Consider the following 27,289-nt stretch of genomic DNA (forward strand, 5'->3'; position numbering starts at 1 on the left):
CGTATGAGAAAAAAGCAAATGTAAGCAAATGTAAGGGAAGCAAATGGGATGTTGAAATATTGGGAGTACCTCATTAAAGTAAAGAGTTCCATTCAGAGGAGTGAGATCATATCTAGCTGCCTCCTCCAAAATCCATATCATTCGGACTGTCCCCCGTCCTCCTTGACTCCGACTCACAGTCAGCAACACAGTTGCAGCAGAATCTCCAGGTGACTGGGGCTCCTTAACTGTCACCTGAAAAGAGGAGGAGGAGGAGGAGTTAGGGAAGAGCTAAGAAGCAGCATTGATATGTTATGTTTTTATAACTATTGCCTTGAAAAAATTATAAACATTGCTATCGACGTCTAAAATTATATTAGTCTCAACCGTGTCTCCAAGACACAAGACCAAAAAAATCAACAGAAGTTTATGCACTGTTGAATTCTGTTTGCAAAGATTAACCACTTAAATTATTTCTGTATCCACTATGATTCAACACAATTACATATGAGTCACCAGTGGACACAGCACTGGAAAATATACAGTAGAGAACAATGAAACACTAGCATATGAAAGGATTAGATAAATTTACAGGCCTTTTCTATCTTTAATTTTTATGAAAAACATTGTTGCAATATATCATTACTACATTCAACAGATGCTCAGGGAACTCACATGAAATCTCTGGAGTTATTATAATACTGAAATGGAATAGATTCAGTCATTCATAGGACAGATACAATATAAAGGCAATAACTCATAACTGTACATTTTCCACCCCCATGTATTCAGTTCCTTGCATGTTTATTTGTTTTCAGTGTCTGATCAGCATGACCACTATACTGTTATTTCTCAATAACCCTAATATAGGGGAATCTGACTGATTTCTTCACACCCATTATTGCAGAGTACAAGGATTTGCATAATCTCTATATGGTTATTTTTCAATAAATGCACTGTGAATATATAAATTTCTCTACTCAGATTGGCTGCTATAATCTCTTTGTTCTAATTAGTGTCTGTACTTAATTTTCAAGCTATCAGCCAGCCAGAAACAAAGATGTCACCCTTATCTTCTTATGACTTCAAGAGGAAGCCCCAAACTTCCCAGAGAGGAAGCATTTAGTGGAGAGAGAAAAATAAATAAATAATTGAAGAACACAAGGCTGCGAAAGAACTGAAAAGGAAAATGTTGATTTTAGGGTTTTTTTTCGGTGGAGAGGATAGGGAAAACATTTCAAATCGTTTATTTATTGTCCTCCTTCCAGGCGCAGTCTTGCTGCCATTGAAGTCAATGGATATTTTATAATGGATTTCAATACAGAAGAGGAACAGCTCCTCTTTTTCTCCCTCTTCTCTTACATCCTTTTCTCTCCCGTCCATAGAGGAAAGCTTGACTCTTGCCTTACACAATAAGGCCAATATTTTCAAACCTGAATGCCTAAAGCTAAGCTCCCAAATCCACATTTAAGCACATAAAAAAAAACAGGCTTGATTTTAAAAGGTTCTGAGCATGCCCCAGGATCAGGAGTGTCAGTACTGGGAAGACCTACCCATGTCTGTGAGAGCCCACTTCACAGAGGCTGCAGATATTGTCTGCAATCTGTGTGTGAAGTAGTTGAGACAAGGGGCCTAGGAAAACATGGCAACTCAGCACTGAGCTCTCACAAGCAGGCCTAGCACAGGTATTAATTCCTGGTCTTCCTAACCAGAATCCTACTGGAAAAGGGAGACCAGTGATTTAAAAAAAAAATTGTGACTACTAAATACAATAAGCAAATTATAGCATAACAAGACAGATCAAGGTATTTCTGAAAACTCCCTCTGCAGTTCAGACCACAGTACCTATTAACTTTGCTCCTGAGACCTTTGCTCGACATATATGCACACACAATCATTAGGTGGGAATAATGTGACAGAACTGCATGTAAATTCAACTAGACTGTAAAGCCAATAGATTCGCTCTCTTCCTGAATCAGGAGGGAAGCCAGCTTTTTTTAACATTGGCGTTCACATGTGTATCCAACACAATCTCTCACGTAAGCCATTTAATTATTTTTTTTCACAATTCCTTCTCTGTTCATTAACTGCTTCCTTTCACCTCCCTTCCAAAAACACCTCTCCCCCTAAAAAAATAATCAAAATTCCAATCGTTTCTTCAGGCCTGTCTCCTGCTTATGAAATTGTACTCAGCAATTGGGGAGAAGAAAAAACATCATGTCTCTTAATGACCAAATGCAAGAATAGAAAATTTCTTACTGAGAATTTCCTTTCTGCAATTTGCATCTCCCACAATTCTTGACGTCTAGGCTGCTCTGCTCACTCTTGTAGCTCATGAAGGTAGAGCAAAATTTTGGTGCCACTGCTCTGGCCAAACTCCATCTGCTCCCACTTGTGGCCAAATAAATTATTCCAAAGCTGTAAAAATGTGTATAACAATATTAACAAATACTTCAAAGGTAACTGACCAACTATGCACAGGGGATCGCAACTGGAAAAATACAGTCGCATGATACAGATCCCACTCAGCATCTGACCTTTTCGCTCTTGAGCCATTTAGGATGGATAGAATTGTGGGAGACGCTACTAGTGGAAAGGAAATTATCAATATGAAATTTTCCATTCTTCACCCTAGTGTCTCCCACAGTTCTTGACATCTGGGAAGTAGTGAGTAGTGAACAGATGTAGAAAGAGTTATAGAGAAGGTCAAAAGAAAAGGAAAAGCAGTATCCCTTTTTGCTTACAACATTTTCTCATGGGGCAAAAATCATTTCTGGACTACCACCTGCACCACCTTTCTGCCAAAGGACACCTCTAAGAGGACAGGAAGTCCAACTTGTCTTAATAAAGGTAGTAGCAGTTGATCAGGTGGCCACCTTACAAATTTCCGCTGTGGATGCAATAGTTCCTTCTGCCCACCAGGTCACCAGGGATTGTGTGGAGTGCACCCTGACCCCCATGCAGAACCAGAATCTCTAATGCCTTCTACACTTCCATGCTGCATAGTTTAATCCACCTAATAATGGAGGACTTGGAAGCTCTGCGTCTTTGGTATTTTCAGTGGAAAGATTCGCAAAGAGCATCTGATCTCCTCATGGGCTTTGTACGTTTGAGGCAAATTTTCAGGTTCCTTCTAGCATCTAAAGTATGCCACCTCTCCTTGCTGGGATGCTGTGGCCTTGGCCAAATGAAGGGAGATCCACCTTTTGGAAAACATGGAAGGAGGAGTTTACTTTCAGGATAAATGATTCCAGAATTCTGAGCACGTCAAAACCAGATTTTATTTTCTGGACCACCTTCTCTAACAGTAGAAAGGGTGAGAATGCAATGAGAAGGCCCTCTGGCCATCTCTGCAATAGGGCATCTGTCCCAATGAAACTGGGGGTCACTTCCGTGGTGAAGTACTTTGGTCTCTTCGCATTCATGTGGTTTGCAAATAGATCAGTTGAGGGCAGTTTTAATGACTGGACAATTAACTTGAAGACTTCCTGATTTACGCACCACTCAAAGTTGTTCGCCTTCCACCTGCTGAGCCAGTCCACCTTTTAGTTCAGGTTTCACTTTATGAGAACTGTCGTGAGGGAGAAAAAGTTCTGCCCACTTCATGATTTCCATCGCTTCGGCGTGTAGTGCTGGACTTCTTGTTCTCCTTTAGTTGTTCCTATATGTGACTATGGTTGTGTTGTCTGACTGAATGTGGCTCCCCTCTAGGCTGGAGTGGGACCTTAGTCACTCCAGTTTGACATCTCCTAGTTCTGGGAGGTTTCTGCTGTGGGTCCTTTCCTCCAGGTTGCTTTGGGCTGTTTGAGACCCAAGTGTGCTTCTCAGCCCTCCAGACTGGCATCAGTTGTAAGAATCAGGGGATCTTGTGGATACCGCCCTGGACTGACCACCATTTTAAGGAGTTGATCACCTGATGCCCCAGAACCTTCACTTGATCCTTCATGTGTTCCAGGGAGTGGTCCCATACCTTTAAGATAACGCCTTGAAGGTGCTTCATGTATCGTTGTGCCCATGGAGCTATCTCTATGCATGATACTGGGAGGCCTAGCAGTTCAAGGCTTAGTGCCATAGTGCCATGGAACCTTTCTAGAGAAGGCTATAGCCTCACTATCAAAGTGTCTATGTCCATTCCCAAATGAGTTATTTTGGTGGATGGAATCAAGGACCTTTTCTAAATGTTGATAATAAAGCCATGTGCCTGCAGGAGATTCAATGTCAGGGATGTAGCTCTGTGTGCTGTTGCTGGGGATAGCGCTCTGATTGAGACATCGACTAGGAAGAGATACAGGTGGATAACCTGTTATCTGAGTCTGACTCTGATTACCACCATTATCTTTGTAAAGCCCCACGGAGCCAAGGACAAGCGGAATGGGAGTGCCCAGTACTGATAACGCTTCCTGCCATAAGCAAACCTTAGGTATCTACTGATGCACAGTCTGATCGGGATGTGGAGGTATGCATCCACCAAATACAGTGATGTCAGAAAATCCCCCGGGACAGGGATGACGCCATAGAGGTTAAGGTCTCAATCTGGAACTTCATTTTGTTCATCCACTTGTTGGGCCTTTTGAGATGTTGAATAGCACAGGTTCCCCCTGCATGCTTCTGAACAATGAAGATGCAGTAGAACCCCGAGAAACTTTTTTCTGAAGGGACATTTGATATTACTTCAGTATCCAGGAGAGGAGATATCTTGTTCTGGATTAGGCCATGCTTATTGGAGTCATTCAATATGCGGGATTGGATGAAGAACAGATGAGGTGGAGCCCATAACTTGAAGGAGTATCCTGTGCTGACTATCTCACTGACCACTGGTCCATGGTCAATGCAACCCATTCCTCTAGGGATTAGGAAATCCTTCCCCCTAATTTCAGCTCAGGGCAGAGGCAGAGACTTATGTGGTCTGTGTCATAAACAGGCTAACAGGGTTCCCGCTGGAGCCAAGATTCCAGAGCTTTGTTTTGGAGAGCTTGCTGTCCCTTTGCTGGTATTTCTGTGAGGATGAAGGCTGAAAGGAGTGCCTTTGTCTGAAGGCCAGTCTGAATTCTGTCTTAGAGGCATGATGTGGCTTTGCTAAGTCTTTCCCCAGTCCTGATCGGAGTCAGAGCCTGACAATTCACCATCCTCGGTGGAGGAGTCATCACAGGATTCATACCTCCTACATCCTTTAGGCTTTTTCTTCCCCTTTTTTGTTTTTTTCACTTTTTTGCTCACTTAGAAACCATATGAGATCCAGTGTGGCTTTGGTAAGGCCTTTTGCAGCTAGCTTTCCTATAGGCCTGGAGACCTCTTCTGAGATCTCTTTCTGAGTCCTCACCTACTGAGGCCCATTCCTGCACGAAGAGGGGAAGGGAAACATTTCCACAGCTCTCTGGCCAAATTGGGAAGGGGGTGGGGCTGTCCCCTGGTTCTTTCTCCAGGACACTTGAGACCTATTTTAAGACTTGTGACCTCTACAAGTCTCCCCTCTCTGTTCTCCAAGGGCCTCTTAGGACTTACCCCTGAATCAGCTGACCGTGTCCTCCTCATCCTTGGAGCCTCTCCCAGTTCCTCACAGAGATTCCAGGTCAGTATCTTCCATTTTGGAGTTGCGGCTGCTCTGGTGGGTAGGAGACCCCACATGCCAGTCCAACTCATAGCCCCAAGACCTAATAGAGTTAGGAATGGAAGACTGAGTGTAGGCTTGGCACAACTCACCATCTGCTGAGCTCGGGAAGGCAGTTTCACAGATGGAGCTCCATTTGGATTTCTTTCACTGCTTTCTAGACAGCTCTCCTATACAAAAAAGATGTGGAGGAGCCAGCAGGGAGACACTGCAGAGGAGACTTCACCTGGATTCCAACAGCTGACTAAAAACTGGCCCAGGGGGAGGAGTAAGGGAGGGAGAACACTACTCAAATCTGCCCCAGAATTAGTCAAAAAATACCCTTTTAGGCAGATGAAAGAAAGGAGCACTGAAACTAACATCTGCATGCTGCTGTGGAGGCAGAGAATCTGACCACAAGCACAAGCAGAGGGGACATGAATAGAGCAGTGGCACCAAAACACTGATTCACCTCTGTGAGCTGCAAGGGTGAGCAGAGCAGCCCCGGTGGCAAGAATAGTGGGAGATGCTGGGCTGCAGAAATGACATTTTGTACAAAGCTACGTTCAGGAAAATCTGCACATTGATAGTTGACTCTAAGTGACTATGTGGTTGATGATACATAACGTTCTTCCTGTTTATACTTAAAACTGCACCATGTTGCTCACACTTACGTTCTTTTCTTCAAACCCAAATACTCCAACAGGAGAATCATTTGGTGGAATAGTGACAGTCAACATAGTGTCATCCCCAAGTCTGGCACCACCTGTCACCCTGATTAAAGTGATGTTGAACAGCTCTAAAAATTCTACTGCAGTATCATCTATGATTGTGATCTCTATCACCCCTGCAGCCTGCAAAAAAACAAGAACCAATAAAACATTACAGGACACAACAGTGAATTCAGTCTATTGTATTTTATGAATGAAACTCAGAAAATTTAAGTCTTAGATTTTGTAAGTTGCAAAAGATTGCTAAATTGTTTTAGTTTGGCTCCCAAACTTGCTTACTTATTTATATATTTGGCTTTTTAAAACAAAACCATACCAGAATGTTGGAAATATTTTTAAAACTCATTTATGCAAACTTTCTGGATTCCTATTAAAATTGTGAGGAATTTAACCTACTGAAATCCCAATATACTGCGAATTAAATAATCACATTTCCATATGGAAATTTTGGGCTTACTATTATTACAAGTAAAGATCACTATTACTGAAAGTCATTAGACAAAGAAAATAAACACTTTTTCCGTTTCTTCACATTGTATATTTGACAGCACTGTTTTGTTGATGGTCATTCACACTTTCTGCCTCATATACTGCTCTTGAGGAAACTCAGGTGCACACACTTTCCTAGGCCCTGCAAGAGAGTGTTGACTATTAACAGCAGCAGCAGCAGAGCTGAAAGTGAAACTGAGAAGGTGGCAGGGAAGCATTTTCACAGCAGAGAGAGGAAGGGGTAAGACTAAACATGTGTGGAATTATTGCAGTTCTTGGACCCATCCAAGGGGCACTTTTCAACAACAGGAAGGAAGCAGAAAAAACAATTATGAAAATTTGGATGGATTCTTTTAACTATTCCAAGGATGATCAGAAAACTGATTTTTGAAATTACTAAATTATGTAAACAATTTAATTTGACGGACCCTTTTTCACAGACTTTCACATTAATACAAAAAAACCACAATGGTGTACATTGCCAACTCCTTCTCTAATTTGTTATCCTTGGCCCTCATGCTGCAAATATGAAAAGGTATTTTCAGAAAATGTGTTCGGATTGAATGGCTCCTGCTTACCTCTTCTGCCGTACGCTTCTTTAGTATGTAGTAATACACAGAATGTATTATATTTGGCTCTAAACATGATTTTGTTCACAAAGAATACCTTTGTTTGCCAAGGTCCATTTTCCAACACATGAAATCAGCTGCCCCTAAAAGTGCACACTTTGTGTCTCCAAGTGTGATGTGAAATCTAACAATGCAGCTTAAGAAACATACACATTCATTGTGTAAGTCCACACAAAACATGGGCTAATTAAAAGTTTCCCATTTATCAGGCAAAAATACGGGTGGGTTTTTTGGTTGTTGTTTTTTTTACTGGTGGAGGTGTAAAGATATAGGCCCCAATGTGGCAAACACTTATGAACATGTTTCCCTTTAAGTACTTGAGTAGTGCCGTTAAAGTCAATGGAACTGACTATGCATGTGCTTCAAGTTAAGTACCTGTGTACATGTTCACAGGATTTGGACCATAAATAGTAAACATAAATGTCCTCTGAGACTTTATACTCATATCCTTTAAAGAAAACAAATGCAAAAGACCTGAGACTTCTTAACTCAGACATGTTTATATTTTCAGCAACAGCATACTTGTCCATCTGCAAATGTAAGGTTTCCAAATGATGGCGTAAAGTCTTCCATGCTAGCACTGGCAGGCATAGCTTCCCAGTATAGTTTTACTGACCCAAACCTCCCAGCCTTTCGAACAACTGGCAGCTTCAGTATATTCTGTGGTGGAGGCACCTCATAACCAGCAACTGCTCCACTAAAATCCTGAAAATTCAGAAAACATGTTGAGTGCCAAGGCAAATGTATTTCTCCTCTCATTCCGTGCAAAAAGGCTGATACCAAAATGTTCAAAAGTAGCCAAAGGTAAGTGGCTATGCATTAAAGTAATGAGTTAGTCCCTTTATATATAAATCTATAAAACAATAATTATTAATTATTATTACTATTAAAGAAAGATCAAATGGTTAATCTGACGTAGTTAGGGTAAAAATAACCCACTAGTGTTTTAACAATTCCAATGCTCTCATGAACTAAGTATCATTAGCAGCAAGAAAACTTTTGTATAGAAATTGCTTGTCCAGTATATGATCAGTGTAACTGATGTTTAGTGCTAGAAATCTTTTTAAGATCATTTTTAAATGCAGCCTAAAAATATAGAACCTACTGCTAGAATACAATAGTAAATGTTTAAAATTCAGTCTTACCTTTGTAACATTGAAACTAAATATTCCTCTGGGGTCATCATTCTCTTCAATTATTACCTCAGCTATTTCTAACCCAAGTCTCTTCACACTTGGCTGCCCTCCAGCAAGAGAGGAATCCAACAGATGCACATCAGTAATATTGATTACAAATCCTTCCTGTAATTCTGGAACGTTATCCTGTGAAAATGTTTTTAAAATGTCACCCCATTGTAAGTTCATGTTATAAGATGGATATTACGAAAGGAGGAAACTGACTGGCTGCTGACTGAGCAGAATCAGGTAAAACCATGGCAGTTAAGATTAAATAACTAATTCCCTGCCTCATGTCACATCACCTATGAAAAGGGGGGAAAGGATTTCTGAAAACACTGCTGACTAGGAGGACCTGAAGGACTTTGAACATCCTATAAAAACACATTTTTTTTGGTCATGATAAAGTCTAGTGGCCCCAATAAGTTGGTGTTTCTTGAATCTGAACAATAAATCTGTTAAAGGCATGTAAAGTGAAATAAATTATTTTACAGTTTGAAGTTGTGCCAAATTTACAACCCAACATGTTCCCGGGAGGGTTTAAAATTCAAAAACAAGTTTCCATAAAACTAAATTACTTATTTCACAGTAAACAAAGCAATTTGGATTGCTCACAAACTAGTTACCAGTGTCCAGATTCTACTGAAACAGATTTAATGAGCTAACTTTCCTCCTACAACACTTATAGAATGTTACACTTTTCCTTTTGCCCCGGACAGAACCTACAGTATAATAATCTTTCTTAAAATATAACAAAAATGTCTCTTCTTTTCAATTACTTACAGGCAAAATGGTGACTATAACGTAAGTCGTGATTGTGTTCTCTGCCATAATTATTGTTTCTTTTTCTATCACATAATCCTGATTCTCTGTGGCTTGGTTGAAGGGCTGAAGGGCAAAATTAGGTTTGGTGCTCAACTGTACTGCAATATCTCCAACAAATCCTTGTTCTCGAAGAATTTGTAAAGTAACAATAGTAGGATTCTCTGTAAGATGAATTGGGAAAGAAATCTATATTAGCTCTGGTAAAAACCCATCAACATATGATTGCTCTAACCCTTTCTCTGCTTGTTTTCCATTTCATCTCACTGTGCTAGAATTATCTGATTAATCACTCACTGAAATCAATGGAATGTTAGAGCATGAATTCATCTTCAACATCATAACCAGTGCACTCTATACCTAAAAATTTAGTAACTTAAGCTGCTTGAAAGCGCATGAGGGACATTTGAATCTCTGCACAGAATGCAGGGGCGGGTAGCAATTTGAGAGGAAAAATTTTTGAGAAACGTAAGAATTGAATTTTGTTATACAAAACCTTTACTTTAATATACATTTTCATTCAGTTCCCCCCTCCCTCCATCCCCCTGTTTCGAGTGCCCTTCATGCCTTTTAAATCATTCTGAAGTCACTATTGATATTGATATAGGAAACGACCTCTGTGGCAGTGACTCTGGTGGCAAGAGTCAGATTGCCCTTCATTCGTACGTGTCTATATCTCAAATTCCCCAGAAAAGGAAATGCACTCATACCAGTGATGACTCAGATCCCCTTTGGGAAACTAGATTTTTCCCAGAGTCCAAGAAATTGCAGAACACCTATCATGTGGCTTCAAGTCCTGTATCTAGGGCAGGAGGGGTGGGTAAAAGTAACAAACCAGGAAGGCTAAGGGTAAGACAAAAGGAGGGGAAAAGGCAACTAGTGTATGTTTTTGCTTGTAAATGTTGAACTACAATGCAGTGTCCATTTCCATTACTTTTCATCTGGAAAAGCCCTACATGCGACATGCTCTGAAATACTAAAAAAAAAAAAAATTTACAGATTAAACTCCAATAAATTATCAGCTGCCAAACAAAAATCATTGCAATGCAGTAGCATGGGGAATATGTTTTATACATATGTATAGAACACATAAGTTACTACAAAATTCAACTTGATTACATCTGCTGGGCACGCTACTCCTTTGACTGAGAACCTGTGGCAGGGAAGGAGGACAGGCCAGGGTCCTAAAAGCATATTTCATGCACAGAAAGAGCACACAACAGACTATTTTCTTCTGCCTTTGTAGAACTTCCAGGATGGACGTTGTGGGTGAATCCTGCTAGCCCTGCTGGTAGAGACAGGAGTCGGGGGAAAAAAACATGTCTTATGGGGAGATGGAAGCAGGTGGAACTCTCCTTCTAGAGGAAAAGACTGCAGGTGGGTGGCTGTTATTAGAGCTGGGTGGAGAACTGGGTGGGGTTTTTTTCAAAATGAATTTTTTCTTCAGATTTCTATTTTATGGAGAATTTCAAATGTATTTTTGTTTCAATTTGGAACAAAAACAACTTTAGAAATCTTGAAATCCTCCACAAAAATTTAAATCTGGAAAAAGTCATTTTGAAAAATCAAAATGTTTAGTCTTGATGTTTTCTAAACAAAATTCCACCTCGAGGACAGATGGGGAGCCAGAAGCCTGGGAGCCCTGGGAGCCCCAGCCAACTGAGGAGATGGGACCCTGGGACTCCCAGGGCTACCTGACCCCTGGGTCAGCCCAACTCTCAATTGGCTACCAAGAAGCAAGGTGGGCAAACTGGGGTCTGGATTCTGCCAGAGCTTCATTTCAATTTCAACATATCAGCAAGTTCCAATGAAATAATATTTTGCCAGAATTTTTCAGACCAGCTGCAGCTGCTAGTGCATAGAAGGAAGATTGGGAGGCTGGGCAAAGGGTTTCTGAAACCGTAGGAGATGAGGGGTGATGGGATGCCAATGTCAAAGAAGCAGGTGGAAGGAGAAAAGTCTGAGGCAGGAGAAGGATAGATTGGGAGCCTGATGGCATGGAAAGGAGAGGGGTAAACTAGTGGTGGAGCTAAGCTGTTGGTGGAAAGGATGTGAGCTCTACAGGAACAATAACTGCTGATGGACAATCTGGAGTAGGGAAAAGTCTTCAAGTAAAGACCACTGTGGCTCTGCATGCAGTCCAGACAGCCCTATAAGTCCAGCAAAGTTCCAGTATCTAGTATGACTGCACCAACATCACAGCAGAGGTTTCACTCCTTTACCTCCTACCTACATCCTGTTTGTCCCCACCGCAAGTCACAAAGAATGTGAATGGACAGTTAAATTCACTGCTTGGGAGCAGCAGCAGCCTTCTATGCCATCTCCCCTCCAAAGATTTTCTGATGTCTGGCAGCTACTGGCATAGCAGTGGGTGCCAGCAGGATCAGGCCATTTGCCTTTAATTAGTTAATACTTTATAGTTAACAAATTTGCGGCATACAGTTCATAATATTGAAAGGTGATGATGACATTGCAGAGCAGAAAGAGGAAATGTGTAACCAGTGAAGGCATCATTGATATCAGAACTTCTAAAGATGACAACTTTTGTATGCCATTATATTCGCTCCTTAGCAGGAACTTAAGACTGACTTACCTTCAGGCTCCGCTACTTTAGCGAAGAGAGACTCCGTATGCCAGCCAACTACACCATAGGGAGAATCATTAGGCAAAATGGTAAGCACAGCTCGTGCTCTCTTAGGGTCTATGATGGCTCCTCTCATGGGATCCTTAATGCCCACAGTAGTGACATGAGTGAGTGTGATAGCAACAGTTTCAGAAAGCTCTGCAATGTTGTCTGCAAGAACTGTCAGGCTGATTGTGGACAGGGCCTGACCTTCTGAAAATGTTATCTAAACAGTAAAAAAAAAAAAAAAAAATTGGTCAAACATTTTGCCATACTATTATTGTAAGCGCCTTCACCAAGATTTGCTTTTGTAAAAATCTATCAGCGAAAAAAGTGTGAACAGAGCATTAACAAAATATGCAAATGATACTGAACTGAGAGGTGATGTGACACCATTGAAGACAGAAAAATAATTGAAAGAGATCCAGAGAAGTTAGCAACACTGACAGCAAACAGCAAAAAGAGAGTCACTTTGGAAAAATGCAAGCTGTTTAGTTGGGGAAAACAATCAGAAACACAGGGAGGGAGGAATAATTCTTAACTAACACTGGCCTGAGTTTTGGCGATGCTGAGTACCCACAACTCTCAATGACTACAGCACATCTGAAAATCAAGCCATTTTTATTTGGATCTCTTAAAAACAGATTTAAGTGTCTAAAACACCCATTTTAAAAATCTGGACCTAGGGGCACAGTATCAATACTAGTGCTGGCTGAATAATATTTAATTGACAACTTAGTTGACTGTCATGATTTTTTCAAATAAACTATTTGCTAAACATGATATTTATTATTCACCCATCTATAATCCATTTTGACAATTATATTATTGTTTTAAGTTGTCACTATAATATTTTTAAATATATGTATAAATAAATGCATTGATCACATTTAAAATAACCATGTTAATTTAGGCTTCCTTAACATTCTGGGAGACTTCAGAAAAAACAGCTTCCACAAACAGCAGCATAGAGACTGAGGGAACTGAAACAGAGACTGTCTGCATCACTGTGCTCAAGACACAAAAACAGACAAAGGGGGTTGGGCCAGAGCCTGATGGGCCCACCCAGGTGACCAACTGCAGACCCCAGAGAGCTTGCACATGACTGGGACTGCTAGGAGATTGAGCTGAGCCTGGGTGGTGAAAGTCATTAAGGACTCGGAGACAGAGCTGATGCAGGGAGTCAGGTTCCAGTAGCAGGAGATGATGAAGTTTCTGAACTGCTCTGTGCAGCAGAGAACCAGAATCTGTCTTGACCTGAAAGGGCAGCCTGCCTGCTGAGACCTGTAGGCTTCCCCCTGCATTGGGATCCAAGGGACAGGACTTGAGTGACCAGGAGCACTCCACTCCCCAAGAGAGGCTGAGCTCCAAGACTCCACCTTGCAAGAAAGCACTGACTGGCAGCTGCACTCAGTAGACCTCCCCAGCACTAGAGCCAGAGAATGGCCAGGGCTTCTCAGTGAAGGACACCACACTCTTTTTCAAGGTCCAGCTCCACCAGCTAGCTAAAGCCTGCGGGGAGACCTCAGGGAGCATTCTCTTTACTTTCACTTTGTTGTGGGCTTTTGAGGGAGGAAGTGTTTATTTTGGCAGAGTGGTTGTCACTCATTTATTTGATATACTGGTACTTGACTCTCTGCCTGCCCCCTTTGACCCAATTCCCATTTTTTTTCTCTGACTTTATTTCTTTCCAGGAATAATTGTCGTATATCTTCATAATCTGTTGGCCCTTGATTCCTTGTATCTGTAATTTGTAATGTCCTAGACATCACAGGATTTATCTGTTAGTTTATGCAACCAAGCACTAGGTGGAGTTGGGCCCAAGGAACCCAGGGACCCCAGGTCCCATTGGTCTTAAGGTGGGTCACTATGTACTGAGGAGAGAGAAAAAACGGTTACTTGCCTTTCTGTAACTGTTGTTCTTTGAGATGTGTTGCTCATAGCTATTCCAGTTAGGTGTGTGCGTGCGCCGCGTGCACGGATGTCAGAAACTTTTACCCTAGCAGCTACCCATTGGACCGTCTGGGGAGCCCCCTGGAGTGGCACCGAAATGGTGATCTATATAAACCTCTGCCGGCCCGACCCCCCTTCAGTTCCTTCTTGCTGGCTACTCCGACAGAGGGGAAGGTGGGGAGGAATGGAATAAATATGAGCAACACATCTCGAAGAACAACAGTTACAGAAAGGCAAGTAACCGTTTTTTCTTCTTCGAGTGATTGCTCAATTCCAGTTAGGTGACTCCCAAGCCTTACCTCGGAGGTGGGGTCGGAGTCAAGGAACCGCAGATTGAAGGATCACTCTGCCAAAGACTGCATCATCCCATGAGTGCTGGACAATGGCATAGTGGGACGTGAAGGTATGAACCAAGGCCCACGTGGCAGTCCTGCAGATTTCCTGGAGAGGAATGTGTGCCAGAAAGGCAGCTGATGACACTTGAGCTCTTGTGGAGTGAGCTGTAACAGCAGGTGGAGGGACATTTGCCAGGTTATAGCAAGCACGAATGCACCCACTGATCCATGAAGATATTCGTTGAGAGGAAACCGGGGCGCCTTTCATCCGCTCCGCAATGGCGACAAACAACTAGGTTGTTTTACGAAAGGGCTTTGTCCAGTCTATATAGAAGGTGAGTGCCCTTCTAACGTCGAGAGAATGGATGCGTTGTTCACGTAGGTCAGTATGTGGTTTTGGGTAGAAAACCGGTAAGAAGATATCCTGACTCATGTGGAAGCGGGATACCACCTTTGGTAGAAAGGCCGGGTGAGGTCTTAGGTGCACTTTATCTTTAGGAAAGATGGTGTAGGGTGGCTCACAGGTGAGAGCGCGTAATTCGAAGACGCATCGTGCGGAAGTGATGGCCACTAGGAAGGTGACCTTCCAGGAGAGATAGAGAAGAGAACAGGTGGCCAGCGGCTCAAAAGGAGGACCCATAAGGCAGGAGAGGACCAGGTTGAGGTCCCATGCAGGCACGGGTGGCTTCGTTGGAGGATGGATTTTCTCCAAGCCTTTGAGAAAACGCTGCATGACCAGATGTACAAACACAGAATGCCCCGTTGCGCCTGAGTGGAAAGCAGAAATGGCCGCAAGGTGGACCTTCAGGGATACAAAGACTAGGTGCTGGTTCTTTAGGGACATCAGATAGTCCAAAACGTATGAAATGGAAGCCTGGGGTGGGCGTACCTGCCGCTAAGCGCACCAGCTGGAAAATCTCTTCCACTTCGCCTCGTAGGTAAGTCTAGTTGATGGCTTGTGACTTTCCAAAAGGACCCGCCTTACCGAGTCCGAACAGGCGCGTTCAGCCTGGTTCAACCACGGCTCCTCCAGGCCATGAGATGGAGCAACTGGAGGTCCGGGTGAAGGAGACGACCGTGGTTCTGGGATATGAAGTCGGGGTCGAGAGGAAGACATAAGGGAGCCTGAATTGACAGGTCGAGGAGAGTCGGGTACCAACACTGATGTGGCCAGGCAGGGTATATCAGTATTACATCTGCCTTGTCCTGATGGATCTTGAGGAGCACCTTGTGACCAGCGGGAACGGTGGGAAGGCATACAGCAACTGGCCTGACCATGTGATCTGAAAGGCATCCGCTAACGAGCCCGGGCTGTGATTCCAGAAGGAGCAGAAGGCTGGGCACTTTCTGTTGGTCCATGAAGTGAACAAGTCGATTCGGGGAAACCCCTACGTGCGGAAAACAGAATGAATGATATCCGGGCGTATGGACCATTCGTGAGTCAGAAAATGCCTGCTCAAAGTATCCGCCAGGACCTTCTGGACACCCGGCAGGTACGAGGCCTGAAGGTTGATGGAGTGGACTAAGCAGAAGTCCCACAGAGCGAGGGCTTCTTGGCAGAGTGGCGATGACCAGGCTCTGCCTTGCTTGTTCAGGTAGAACATGGCTGTGGTGGCTTAGACTGTCCTTGGCCTTGTCCAGAGGGAAGACAAGACGGCCTACGTCGGGAGTATCTGTTTCTCTGATGAGAAAAATCCTGTCTCGGTCTAGGCAGGAAGGAGCACTGCTGAGTGGTCTGGGGCTTAAGCGGCTTTAGTTGATTAGAAAAGATTTGCTAGAACGCTAGGGATAAGTGGAACACTTGAAAAGACAAGAGACCACTGTTCCAACAACCTTCACAGGCGTTAAGAAGGAACTGAAGGGGAGTCGGGCCAGCAGGGGCTTATATAGATCGCCATTTCGGCACCACTCCAGGGGGCTCCCCAGCCGGCCCGACTGGTAGCTGCCAGGGTAAAAGTTTCCGACATCCGTGCACGCGCAGCGCACACACTTAACTGGAATTGATATGAGCAATCACTCGAAGAAGAAATAAGGATTCTACTATACTTGGGCACTCCAAGAAGGGACAACAGTTAAGACTTGGTATATTTTATAAAGTATTTTTAAATCAATGCTTCACTAATTTCAGCAAAATTTTTACATACCATTCCTGATGCTGGAAATATATCATTAATGCTCCCATTGACTATCCACTGTACTGTAACTCGGCCATACGTTCCTATTAAACGTTCAATATTCAAGGTGATTAAGTTGTCTTGTTCCATTTCTTCAACTTGCTTAGATAAAGAATTCTGGAAAGGTAAAGATATAGTACAACAATACAAATTAATTATTTGAATGGCTAGAAAACACATGAAGAGATCCTATACAAAATACTCAAAATGATCTTGAGGCATTAGGAACAAAATTTTAAAACTTGTATCACCAATGCATATTTGCACACTTCTGTGGAAGTGACCTAATTTTCAGAGGTGGAAAGCCCGTAAAGCTCCCATGGACATATTTAAATAAATAAACAAACAAACAAACTAGACAGGTTTTTCTGGGGTGCCTAAATATGTATTTAAGCCTCATGCTAGGTACCCAAGTTTGAATTGTTTTGCTACATGATTTCATCCCCGGAGTAGTTTTAAAATGGATGAGAAACATGGGGAACTTCCAGGGCAGATTCAATTTACGTTAGAATTTTTTTTTCAAATTGCAGCATTTGATTTAGCGAGGACTTTGTATTTATACAACTTTCCAGCCAGGGCTTACTGTGTTCTTGCCAGTTGATTCTGTGGTACCTGAGGGTGCATTCTGCGTATATCTGCACCACAGCACTCTCACCAGATTTCCCATGGCTCCTATTTCCCTTTGCATGATAACTTTGCACAGCTTTGTACATGCCTGTCTTAGGTCAACCTGTCCCTTTAAGATGGGTTCTTAGTTCAGGTCTCCCTTGATCGTGATTTCTACCCAGAACAGAAGCATTACGGGGGTGGTCATTCTAAGGAATATGAATTTGATGTGGGCTCTATTAGCATTCCCAGGTCTATCCCACGAAGTGCCCATTAACTGCCATAGGTGCTCCTTTTCCATCTGCTGCTCTGCTTATTCCCCAGTCCTTTCCATTGCTGGTCCTGCTCCCTTCAGTCTCTTTCACACTGATGAAAAGTAGGTTGCTTATATCTCTGCCCTCTTTCATAGATTTATAGATTTTAAAGGAGGGACCATTATGATAATCTAGCACGAGCTACCGCATAACACAGCCCATTGAATTTCACCCACTAATTCCAAGTCCACAATTTCTGTTTGAACTAAAGTATATTTTTTAGAAAAACACTTCTAGTATGCTTTCCCAGAATGCTTTGTCCTAGTTCTACAGTTTCCATGCTATCAGAGAACTGCCACCCTCCTGAATATCTTTGTTCTCGGTGGTAGACAGGAGCATTCTGTAAGTGGCAAAATGATTCCTCTAACCAACAAAAACATGAGGCCTATCACCTGCTCAAAGCTGAAGTCCAAAGGAGGCTACGTGACATCAAAAACAAGTGGTGGCAAGGGAAGGCCTCTGAAATCCAGGGTTTGGTAGAACAGGATGACTTGAGAAGCTTCTTTCAAGCAACAAAAGCTATATACAGGGCCGGCTTTAGGAAGTGCAGGGCCCGATTCAAACAGGTTCAACGGGGCCCCGACAAGGATGACTAAAAAAAAAAAAACACGTAAAAAAAAACACACGGGACTTGTACTCACCAGGCCACGCTCCTAGTCTTTGGCAGTGGGTCCTTCACTCACTCTGGGTCTTCGGCAGCACTGAAGGACCCGCTCCCAAAGTGCTGCCAAAGACCCAGAGCGAGTGAAGGACCCACTGCCAAAGACCCGGAGCACCGCCAGGTGAGTAAAAATTGAAAAGGCGCCTCTAGCCAGGGAAGGGATTCTCTGCCACTTGCCCCCCACTCTGGGCGGCCCTGCCACTGGGCGTGGGGCCCAATTCGGGGGAATTGGTGGAATTGGCCTAAAGCCGGCCCTGGCTATATATATGGGCCAAGCTTCAAAGGCCCAACCCCCTTACACTCCCAGCTGGCTCCACCCTCCTCAAGGATAATGCAGACATTAAACAACGCTGGAAGAAGCACTTTAAGAGTCTTCTAAACCGCGACTCCACGGTCTCTGAAGACACCATCGAGCTCATTCCACAACACTCAGCAATGGAACACCTTGCTGATCCCCCCATCTTCTGAGGAAGTCCAGCATGCCATCACTGAGACAAATAATCACAATGCACCAGGCCCAGATGGCATCCCTGCTGAGGTTTTTAAAGCTGGTGGAATAATCCTTTGCTAACTCCTGGACCTGCGAAGAAATTCAACCTGACTTTAAGAATGCCAACATTGTTACAATATTCAAGAAAGAGGACAAATCTCTGTGCAGGAACTATAGAGGTATTGCCCTCCTCTCCATCGCAGGGAAGACCCTTGCCTGGATCCTATTAAACCACCTCCTTCCCCTTGCCGAGGAACTTTTCCCCAAATCACATTGTGGCTTCAGGCCGTCCCAAGGCACAACTGACATGATGTTTGTAGCCCGACAGATCCAGGAGAAATGCAGAGAGCAACACCACGAATTGTTCATGGCATTCATTAGCCTAACCAAGGCCTCTGACTCTATCAATCGTGGTGCCCTATGGAAGGTGCTGTGTAGGTTTGGCTGTCCACAGAAATTCATTTTCATCATCAGACTACTCTATGATGGGATGAGTGCCACCTTTCTGTGCAACGGCTCAGAGACTGAAGCATTCATCATTCTTACTGGTGTCAAGCAGGGTTGTGTCATTGGTCCAACACTCTTCTCCATTTACCTTGCCGTGATCCTGATCCTCATCCAGGACTGCTACCTTAGAATCATAGAATATCAGGGTTGGAAGGGACCTCAGGAGGTCATCTAGTCCAACCCCCTGCTCAAAGCAGGACCAATCCCCAACTAAATCATCCCAGCCAGGCTTTGTCAAGCCTGACCTTAAAAACCTCTAAGAAAGGAGATTCCACCATCTCCCTAGGTAACCCATTCCAGTGCTTCACCACCCTCCAAGTGAAAAAGTTTTTTCTAATATCCAACCTAAACCTCCCCCACTGCAACTTGAGACCATTACTCCCTGCTCTGTCATCTGTTACCACTGAGAACAGTCTAGATCCCCATAAGTCATGTGCGCCAGCCCCCCAATGATTTTTGTTGCCCTCCGCTGGACTCTTTCCAATTTTTCCACATCCTTCTTGTAGAGTGGGGCCCAAAACTGGACAAAGAACTCCAGATGAGGCCTCACCAATGCTGAATAGAGGGGAATGATCATGTCCCTCGATCTGCTGGCAATGCTCCTACTTATACAGCCCAAAATGCCATTAGCCTTCTTGGCAACAAAGGCACACTGTTGACTCATATCCAGCTTCTCATCCACTGTAACCCCTAGGTCCTTTTCTGCAGAACTGCTGCCTAGCCACTCGGTCCCTAGTCTGTAGCAGTGCATGGGATTCTTCCGTCCTAAGTGCAGGACTCTGCACTTGTCCTTGTTGAACCTCATCAGATTTCTTTTGGCCCAATTTTCTAATTTGTCTAGGTCCCTCTGTATCCTATCCCTACCCTCCAGAGTATCTACCACTCCTCCCAGTTTAGTGTCGTCTGCAAACTTGCTGAGGGTGCAATCCACGACATCCTCCAGATCATTAATGAAGATATTGAACAAAACCAGTCCCAGGACCGACCCTTGGGGTACTCCGCTTGATACCGGTTGCCAACTAGACACGGAGCCATTGATCACTACCCATCTAGCCCAATGGTCTAGCCAGCTTTCTATCCACCTTATAGTCCATTCATCCAGCCCATACTTCTTTAACTTGCTGGCAAGAATACTGTGGAAGACCGTATCAAAAGCTTTGCTAAAGTCAAGAAATAACACATTCATTGCTTTCCCCTCATCCACAGACCCAGTTATCGCATCATAGAAGGCAATTAGGTTAGTCAGGCATGACTTGACCTTGGTGAATCCATGGTGACTGTTCCTGATCACTTTCCTCTCCTCTAAGTGCTTCAGAATTGATTCCTTGAGGACCTGCTCCATGATTTTTCCAGGCACTAAGGTGAGGCTGACTGGCCTGTAGTTCCCCGGATCCTCCTCCTTCTCTTTTTTAAAGATGGGCATTACATTAGCCTTTTTCCAGTCATCCGGGACCTCCCCTGATCGCCATGAGTTTTCAAAGATAATGGCCAATGGCTCTGCAATCACATCCGCCAACTCCTTTAGCACCCTCGGATATAGTGCATCCAGCCCCATGGACTTGTGTTCGTACAGCTTTTCTAAGTAGTCCTAAACCACTTCTTACTCCAAAGAGGTCTGGTCACCTCCTCCCCATACTGTGCTGCCCAGTGCAGTAGTCTGGGAGTTGACCTTGTTCGTGAAGACAGAGGCAAAAAAAGCATTAAGTACATTAGCTTTTTCCAAATCTTCTGTCACTAGGTTGCCTCCCTCATTCAGTAAGGGGCCCACACTTTCCTTGACCTTCTTCTTGTTGCTAACATACCTGTATAAACCTTTCTTGTTACTCTTAACATCCCTTGCTAGCTACAACTCCAAGTGTGATTTGGCCTTCTTGATTTCACTCCTGCATGCCTGAGCAATATTTTTATACTCCTCCCTGGTCATTTGTCCAATCTTCCACCTCTTGTAAACTTCTTTTTTGTGTTTAAGATCAGCAAACATTTCACTATTAAGCCAAGCTGGTCGCCTGCCATATTTATTATTCTTTCTACACATCGGGATGGTTTGTTCCTGCAATCTCAATAAGGATTCTTTAAAATACAGCCAGCTCTCCGGGACTCCTTTCCCCCTCATGTTATTCTCCCAGGGGAGAATAAACATCAGTTCCCTGAGGGAGTCAAAGTCTGCTTTTCTGAAGTCCAGGGTCCGTATTTTGCTGCTCTCCTTTCTTCCTTGTGTCAGGATCCTGAACTCGACCATCTCATGGTCACTGCCTCCCAGGTTCCCATCCACTTTTGCTTCCCCTACTAATTCTTCCCTGTTTGTGAGCAGCAGGTCAAGAAGAGCTCTGCCCCTAGTTGGTTCCTCCAGCACATGCACCAGGAAATTGTCCCCTACACTTTCCAAAAACTTCCTGGATTGTCTGTGCACTGCTGTATTGCTCTCCCAGCAGATATCGGGGTGATTGAAGTCCCCCATGAGAACCAGCGCCTGCGATCTAGTAACTCCTGCTAATTGCCGGAAGAAAGCCTCGTCCACCTCGATCCCTCTGATCTGGTGGTCTATAGCAGACTCCCATCATAACATCATCCTTGTTGCTCACACTTCTAAACTTAATCCAGAGACTCTCAAGTTTTTCTGCAGTTTCATACTGGAGCTCTGAGCAGTCATACTGCTCTCTTACATACAGTGCAACTCCTCCACCTTTTCGCCTTGCCTGTCCTTCCTGAACAGTTTATATCCATCCATGACAGTACTCCAGTCATGTGAGTTATCCCACCAAGTCTCTGTTATTCCAATCACATCATAATTCCTTGACTGTACCAGGACTTCCAGTTCTTCCTGCTTGTTTCCCAGGCTTCTTGCATTTGTGTATAGGCAATTAAGAAAACTCACTGATCATCCTGCTCTCTCAGTATGAGGCAGGAGTCCTCCCCTCTTGCACTCTCCTGCTCGTGTTTCCTCCTGGTATCCCACTTACCTCAGGGCTTCGGTCTCCTTCCCCTGGTGAATCTAATTTAAAGCCCCCCTCACTAGGTTAGCCAGCCTGTTTGTGAAGATACTCTTCCCTCTCTTCGTTACGTGGAGCCCATCTCTGCCTAGCAATCCTTCTTGGAACACCATCCCATGGTCAAAGAATCCAAAGCCTTCTCTCCGACACCACCTGTGTAGCCATTCGTTGACTTCCACGATTCAACAGTCTCTACCCAGACTTTTTCCTTCCATGGGGAGGATGGACGAGAATACCACTTGCGCCTCAAACTCCTTTATCCTTCTTTCCAGAGCCACGTAGTCTGCAGTGATCCACTCAAGGTCATTCTTGGCAGTATCATTGGTGCCCACGTGGAGAAGCAGGAAGGGGTAGCGATCTGAGGGCTTGATGAGTCTCGGCAGTCTCTCCATCACATCGTGAATCCTAGCTTCTGGCAAGCAGCACACTTTTCAGTTTTCCTGGTCAGGACAGGACGGGAATATCTTACAGAATCAGGATTGAGTGGTCCAATTTCTCAATCTCTGATGTCTATAAACAAAATCTAAGATCATGTTAATTGCAACACTGACCTTCAGTATGCAGATGATTGGATCATCCTTGCACACATTGAGGCCGACCTGCAAAGTGCCCTAAAACTTTTTGCAGATGCCTCTCACAGCCTGAGTCTCTCTCTCTCAACATCCAGGAAGCCAAACTACTCTTTGTACTCCACAAATCACCATCAGCAGAGAACCCCTGGAAAATGTGGACCATTTTCCGTACCTTGGCAGCCACCTCTCCCAAACAGCCAGCATTGACACAGAAATCGATTACAGGATCCACTGTGCCAGCACATCCTTTGGAAGACTACTCAAACGAGTCTTCAATGATAGGGATCTGCAAACAGGCATCAAGATCTTGGTTTACAAGGCAGTTTTCATCCCCACCCTTCTCTATGGGTGTGAGACCTGGGTAACCTACAGACAACATCTCAAGCGGCTGGAGTGGTTCCAGCAGCACTGCCTCAGGAGGATTCTCAGGATCAGCTGAGAAGACTGATGCACTAACATCAGCCTTCTTTCTGCAGCCAATATCAGCAGTGTAGAAGCACAAGTCATGAAACATCAACTCTGTTGGGCTGGTCACTGTGTACGTAGGCCCGACACGCACCTCCCAAAGCAAGTACTCTTCTCTCAGTTAAGTCAGGGAAGAAGGGCTCGTGGAGGGCAGCAGAAGCATTTCAAGGACATGCTGAAAGTACATCTTAAACTTAAACATCAACCCAAAAACTGGGAGGACTTGGCGCAGAACAGAACACAGTGGCGCCACACTATGCACCAAGCCACAGCCCACTTTGCGGAGAACAGACATTCTCATGAGACAGAAAAGCGACAAAGGAGGAAAGAAAGGGCACAACAACTGTGTCTCCTCCAAGATTACACCTGTCACTTCTGTGGGAAAAATCTGCAGAGCATGAATTGGGCTCCTCAGCCACCTAAAAATCCACCAATAAACCCCTTTGATAGACATCATCCTCGCATCGATGGATAGCGGAAGAGACAGGAAGAGAGCAGAATTGAACCTGGAAATGATCTCAGCTTACTCCATGATATAGCCTAACAAGCTTGTTGTGATGCGGTAAAAGGTCCGACAGATTTCTGTAAATTCTCACCTCTCCAGCCATTCGAACACTGGACTCTGGAACAGATTTTTTTTTTTTAAGGTTAATGGATTTTATATTACTCAGACCAACACTTATTAAGAAATTAAAATCTCACACAAGGTACAGATACTGGGACTGTTTTGTACTACCTTGCACCCTGCTTAGCCACTTACATCTATGCTGAGTGGGTATAAAGCAACACTAAATTAGAATGAAAAAAGGCAATGGAGAATCAGGCCCATCACCTTTTCTGTTTTCAGTTTTTACATGTTAGCGTCCTTCGTTTTGGACAAAGTATATCTATATTCTCGTGACTTAATTTAGTATTGTTACCTGAGCAAATGCAATGACTCCATGAGCATTGTCATTAGATGGAATAATTATGTTAACATAACCACTAGCACCAATCTCTGCACCTCCTTTGGGATTTTTCAGCCACACTGTGAAGAACTCTTCTTCCTCTGGGATTATGTCATCAAGGATATTGACTGCCAGCACAACTTCCATGTCTCCAGGCTCAAATATCAATTCACCTGAACTAGCATAAAAACACACACAAAATAATTATAATTATTAATAATAATTATAAATATAATAGTAGTTTGTTGTGGCAAAATGGGGAATAATCATGGATTTTCCATGAAAGAAATACAGATGTCATAATTTCAGTTTAAAAAAAGGTAAAGACATGGCCCACAATATTTGTGGTAACGTTTAATTATTTTTTACAATAAATCATGAGCTATAACTTAAAATCTATTATTTGAAAGTTTAAAATCATATTCCATCCTGTATCACACTAGACAGTAAATACAGTAAATTTGTAAAAATTAATTTAAGAATCTTCCTTAGTTGAGGGATAGATTTGTCAGGGAAACAAATACTAAGACATTTTATTAAAAAAAACCTGTCACATTTTCTATCATGACAAACATCTAGCTTTATTTATAATGTATGAAAGAGAATTAAAGAGATGGATAAACCGATATGGGTGCATATAAATTAAAACATCAATCAAGAGACCAAAATTGGAACCCTGATCTTAAAAATGAAGGGAAAAACTAACCCAGGGGATAGAGAAAACAGCAAAAATTTGTAATACACAAAACATCCATAAATGTTATACAGTAAAAATTAATAAATTTAAACATTTGAGTTAAAAATTATAAAAAGTAAGTAGTACAACACGAATGTCATATGAAAACAGAAATATTAAGGTTCAAAATTAATAAATATGGAAGATTGGCCTTTGAAAGCTTTGGATTTTAAAACATCAAGGTTTTTTTTTTTTTTTTTTTTTTTTTTAAAGAGTTTGAATTAATGTTTTTATTCATCAAAGGGTAATTTTACTTGAAAGGGTTTTTTATAGAAAGGAAATAACCATTAATCATATTACCTCACCCACCTTGTCTTTCTCAATGAATCAATTAAATTAAATTAATTAAACAAGACCAAAAATACATGATGAATGGGATCTTCATTCAACCACAATAAATGCTTTTTTTATATATAAATGCAAGAGTAAGGAACATAATTGCAAGCACTACGTGGGCATGATCAACAGCCCACTAAGAGACACTCATTGACTTCAATGGATTTTGTAACAGCCCTTATGTTGAAATCTCTTAGGGATATCAATGAGAGTTCTACCCACAGAGTACTTACAGGGCTGGAGTCTAATATATCTAGTTGCTGTTTTAGAGAGTATCACAAGAAACATTTTAAAAAATGAAGAGGAGCTGCAAGATGAGAGGTATAAAATGAGAAACCTACCTAGGTATAAAATCTGACTCATTGGAGACTTTGGTCAGTTCATAAATCTGGGAGTAAGAATCCCCAGACAGAACAATTAGACTTTTGTTGGAGTTAAGTGATCTCATAATAACTGAAGTGATATGATTAGCAGGAGGTGCTTCCAGCACTAGAGAGAACTGGTTTACTTCTGAATTCCAGGAATACAGTGCTGATCGATCCTTACCAGCTAGCAGCACATGCACTGCATTTAAAAAAAGAAGGAAATAAAAGGAAAAGCTCAGAGACAAATGTAATTGTAATAAACAGTGCAATCCCAGAGATGCTTGCTCACAGGAACTCACTGACTAGTCTTGCTTTCAAGGTCTGAGACAAAAGAACATTTGTTCAGTATTTTTATTCACTTATTTATTTCAGCAACTACATTTCAAGTCCTAAATGAAGTTCTGCAGGGAAGCAACTGATGTTGATCCACTTACACCAGTTTTACATCAGTGTAACGACAGCAAGGGAATTCAGAATACAGTAACTCCTCACTTAAAGTCATCCCGGTTAAAGTAGTTTCATTATTAAGTCGCTGTTCTATTAGTGAACATGCTCATTTAAAGTTGCGCGATGTTCTAACACCCTCCACTCCCCCTCAGCGCCTCCCGCCCACCAGCGGGCCCCGTGGATCAGCGCCTCCCCCTCCTTCTTTGCAATCAGCTGTTTCACAGCATGCAGGGAGGCTGGGAGGGAGCAGGGAGGAGCGAGGACACGGTGCGCTCGTGGGAGGGGGCAGAACTGGGCTTAGAGGCGGGGCGGGAGTGGAGTGGGGACGGGAAGAGGTGGGGGGACTTGGGGGAAGGGGTGGAGTGGGGGAAGGGCCTGGGGCAGAGTTGGGGATCAAGCACCCCCCGGCAGTTTGAAAAGTCAGCACCCGGGGCCCCAGAAGCCCATGATGGTCTCCAGCTCTGCAGGGATCTAGAGGCCCAGTGCCTCTGAGTTGTGCGTCCTGAGCATACCATGTAATGGAACCTGGCAGATTGGTTCCCCTAGGAGACAACTGGTCTCTCCAGCACCTTGGGAGGTGACGGGGAATTCAGTGACTAACTGGTGCCGGCATTTATATGATCTGCTGCTCAGAGGCCAGCGGAGACATCCCCATAGGGTGCTGGGGAAGGATGCAGCACAGTGTCCCTTCCTATGTGCTGCCGCTTGCCTGCTCTGCCTGGCTCCCGTGTCTAGCCCAAACCCTCAGAGATTGCACGGGGAGGACTCTGAAGGCCTAGGAGTAGGGGTGCTGTTGGCCCACACCCTCACCAGAACTCTGGGGCCAGAGGATATTCACTTACCTAGTCACAGCTGAGAGTCAAACTGCACATAATGTCTTTTGTCTGGCGAAAAAAAATTCCCTGTAACCTAACCCCCCACCTCCAAATTTACATTAATTCTTATGGGGAAATTGGATTCGCTTAATATAATTTTGCTTAATGTCAGATTTTTCAGGAACATAACTACAATGTTAAGTGATGAGTTACTGTAGGCCCAAATAAGTTATTCCAGTGTGGAAAACCATATTTAAAAAAACTGAAACATGCTCTGGCCAGGAAAGGGCAGTCCCCATTATTATTTGTATAGTAGTCACATTTAGTACACTTCCCATCTGCTTCTGCCTGTTTCTTCCAGATCTCCTGTCAACATTACTCCATAAACCAGAGGTCAGCCTTTCTGTCTTTTGGAGGTCATCCGGCACCTTGGAGCTCTGTCAAATCAGGAACCCAATTAAGTGCACAGTCTCTCTCAAACGAAGACCTTAATTAAATCTGCTGCATCACCACCAGAGTAATGATGTTTATATATTTGCAA

At 43.4% G+C, this 27,289-nt stretch overlaps 1 protein-coding gene across 1 annotated transcript in view; it reads right to left on the reverse strand.

Annotated features, from left to right (window-relative positions):
• The window catches only part of ADGRV1 (adhesion G protein-coupled receptor V1), a 439,035-nt gene that overhangs the window by 275,798 nt on the left and 135,948 nt on the right, over positions 1-27,289 (reverse strand). The window contains exons 53-61 of the mRNA XM_054032481.1: positions 25,463-25,685; positions 24,023-24,227; positions 16,468-16,614; positions 12,006-12,261; positions 9,374-9,576; positions 8,561-8,737; positions 7,938-8,120; positions 6,241-6,420; positions 70-234 (exon numbers count right to left, since the gene is read on the reverse strand). Coding sequence (XP_053888456.1) covers positions 70-234; positions 6,241-6,420; positions 7,938-8,120; positions 8,561-8,737; positions 9,374-9,576; positions 12,006-12,261; positions 16,468-16,614; positions 24,023-24,227; positions 25,463-25,685 — 1,739 coding nt within the window. The remainder of the gene's footprint in view (positions 1-69; positions 235-6,240; positions 6,421-7,937; positions 8,121-8,560; positions 8,738-9,373; positions 9,577-12,005; positions 12,262-16,467; positions 16,615-24,022; positions 24,228-25,462; positions 25,686-27,289) is intronic.

Source organism: Malaclemys terrapin, chromosome 6, assembly GCF_027887155.1.
Source record: "Malaclemys terrapin pileata isolate rMalTer1 chromosome 6, rMalTer1.hap1, whole genome shotgun sequence".
Taxonomy (NCBI): Eukaryota; Metazoa; Chordata; order Testudines; family Emydidae; genus Malaclemys; species Malaclemys terrapin.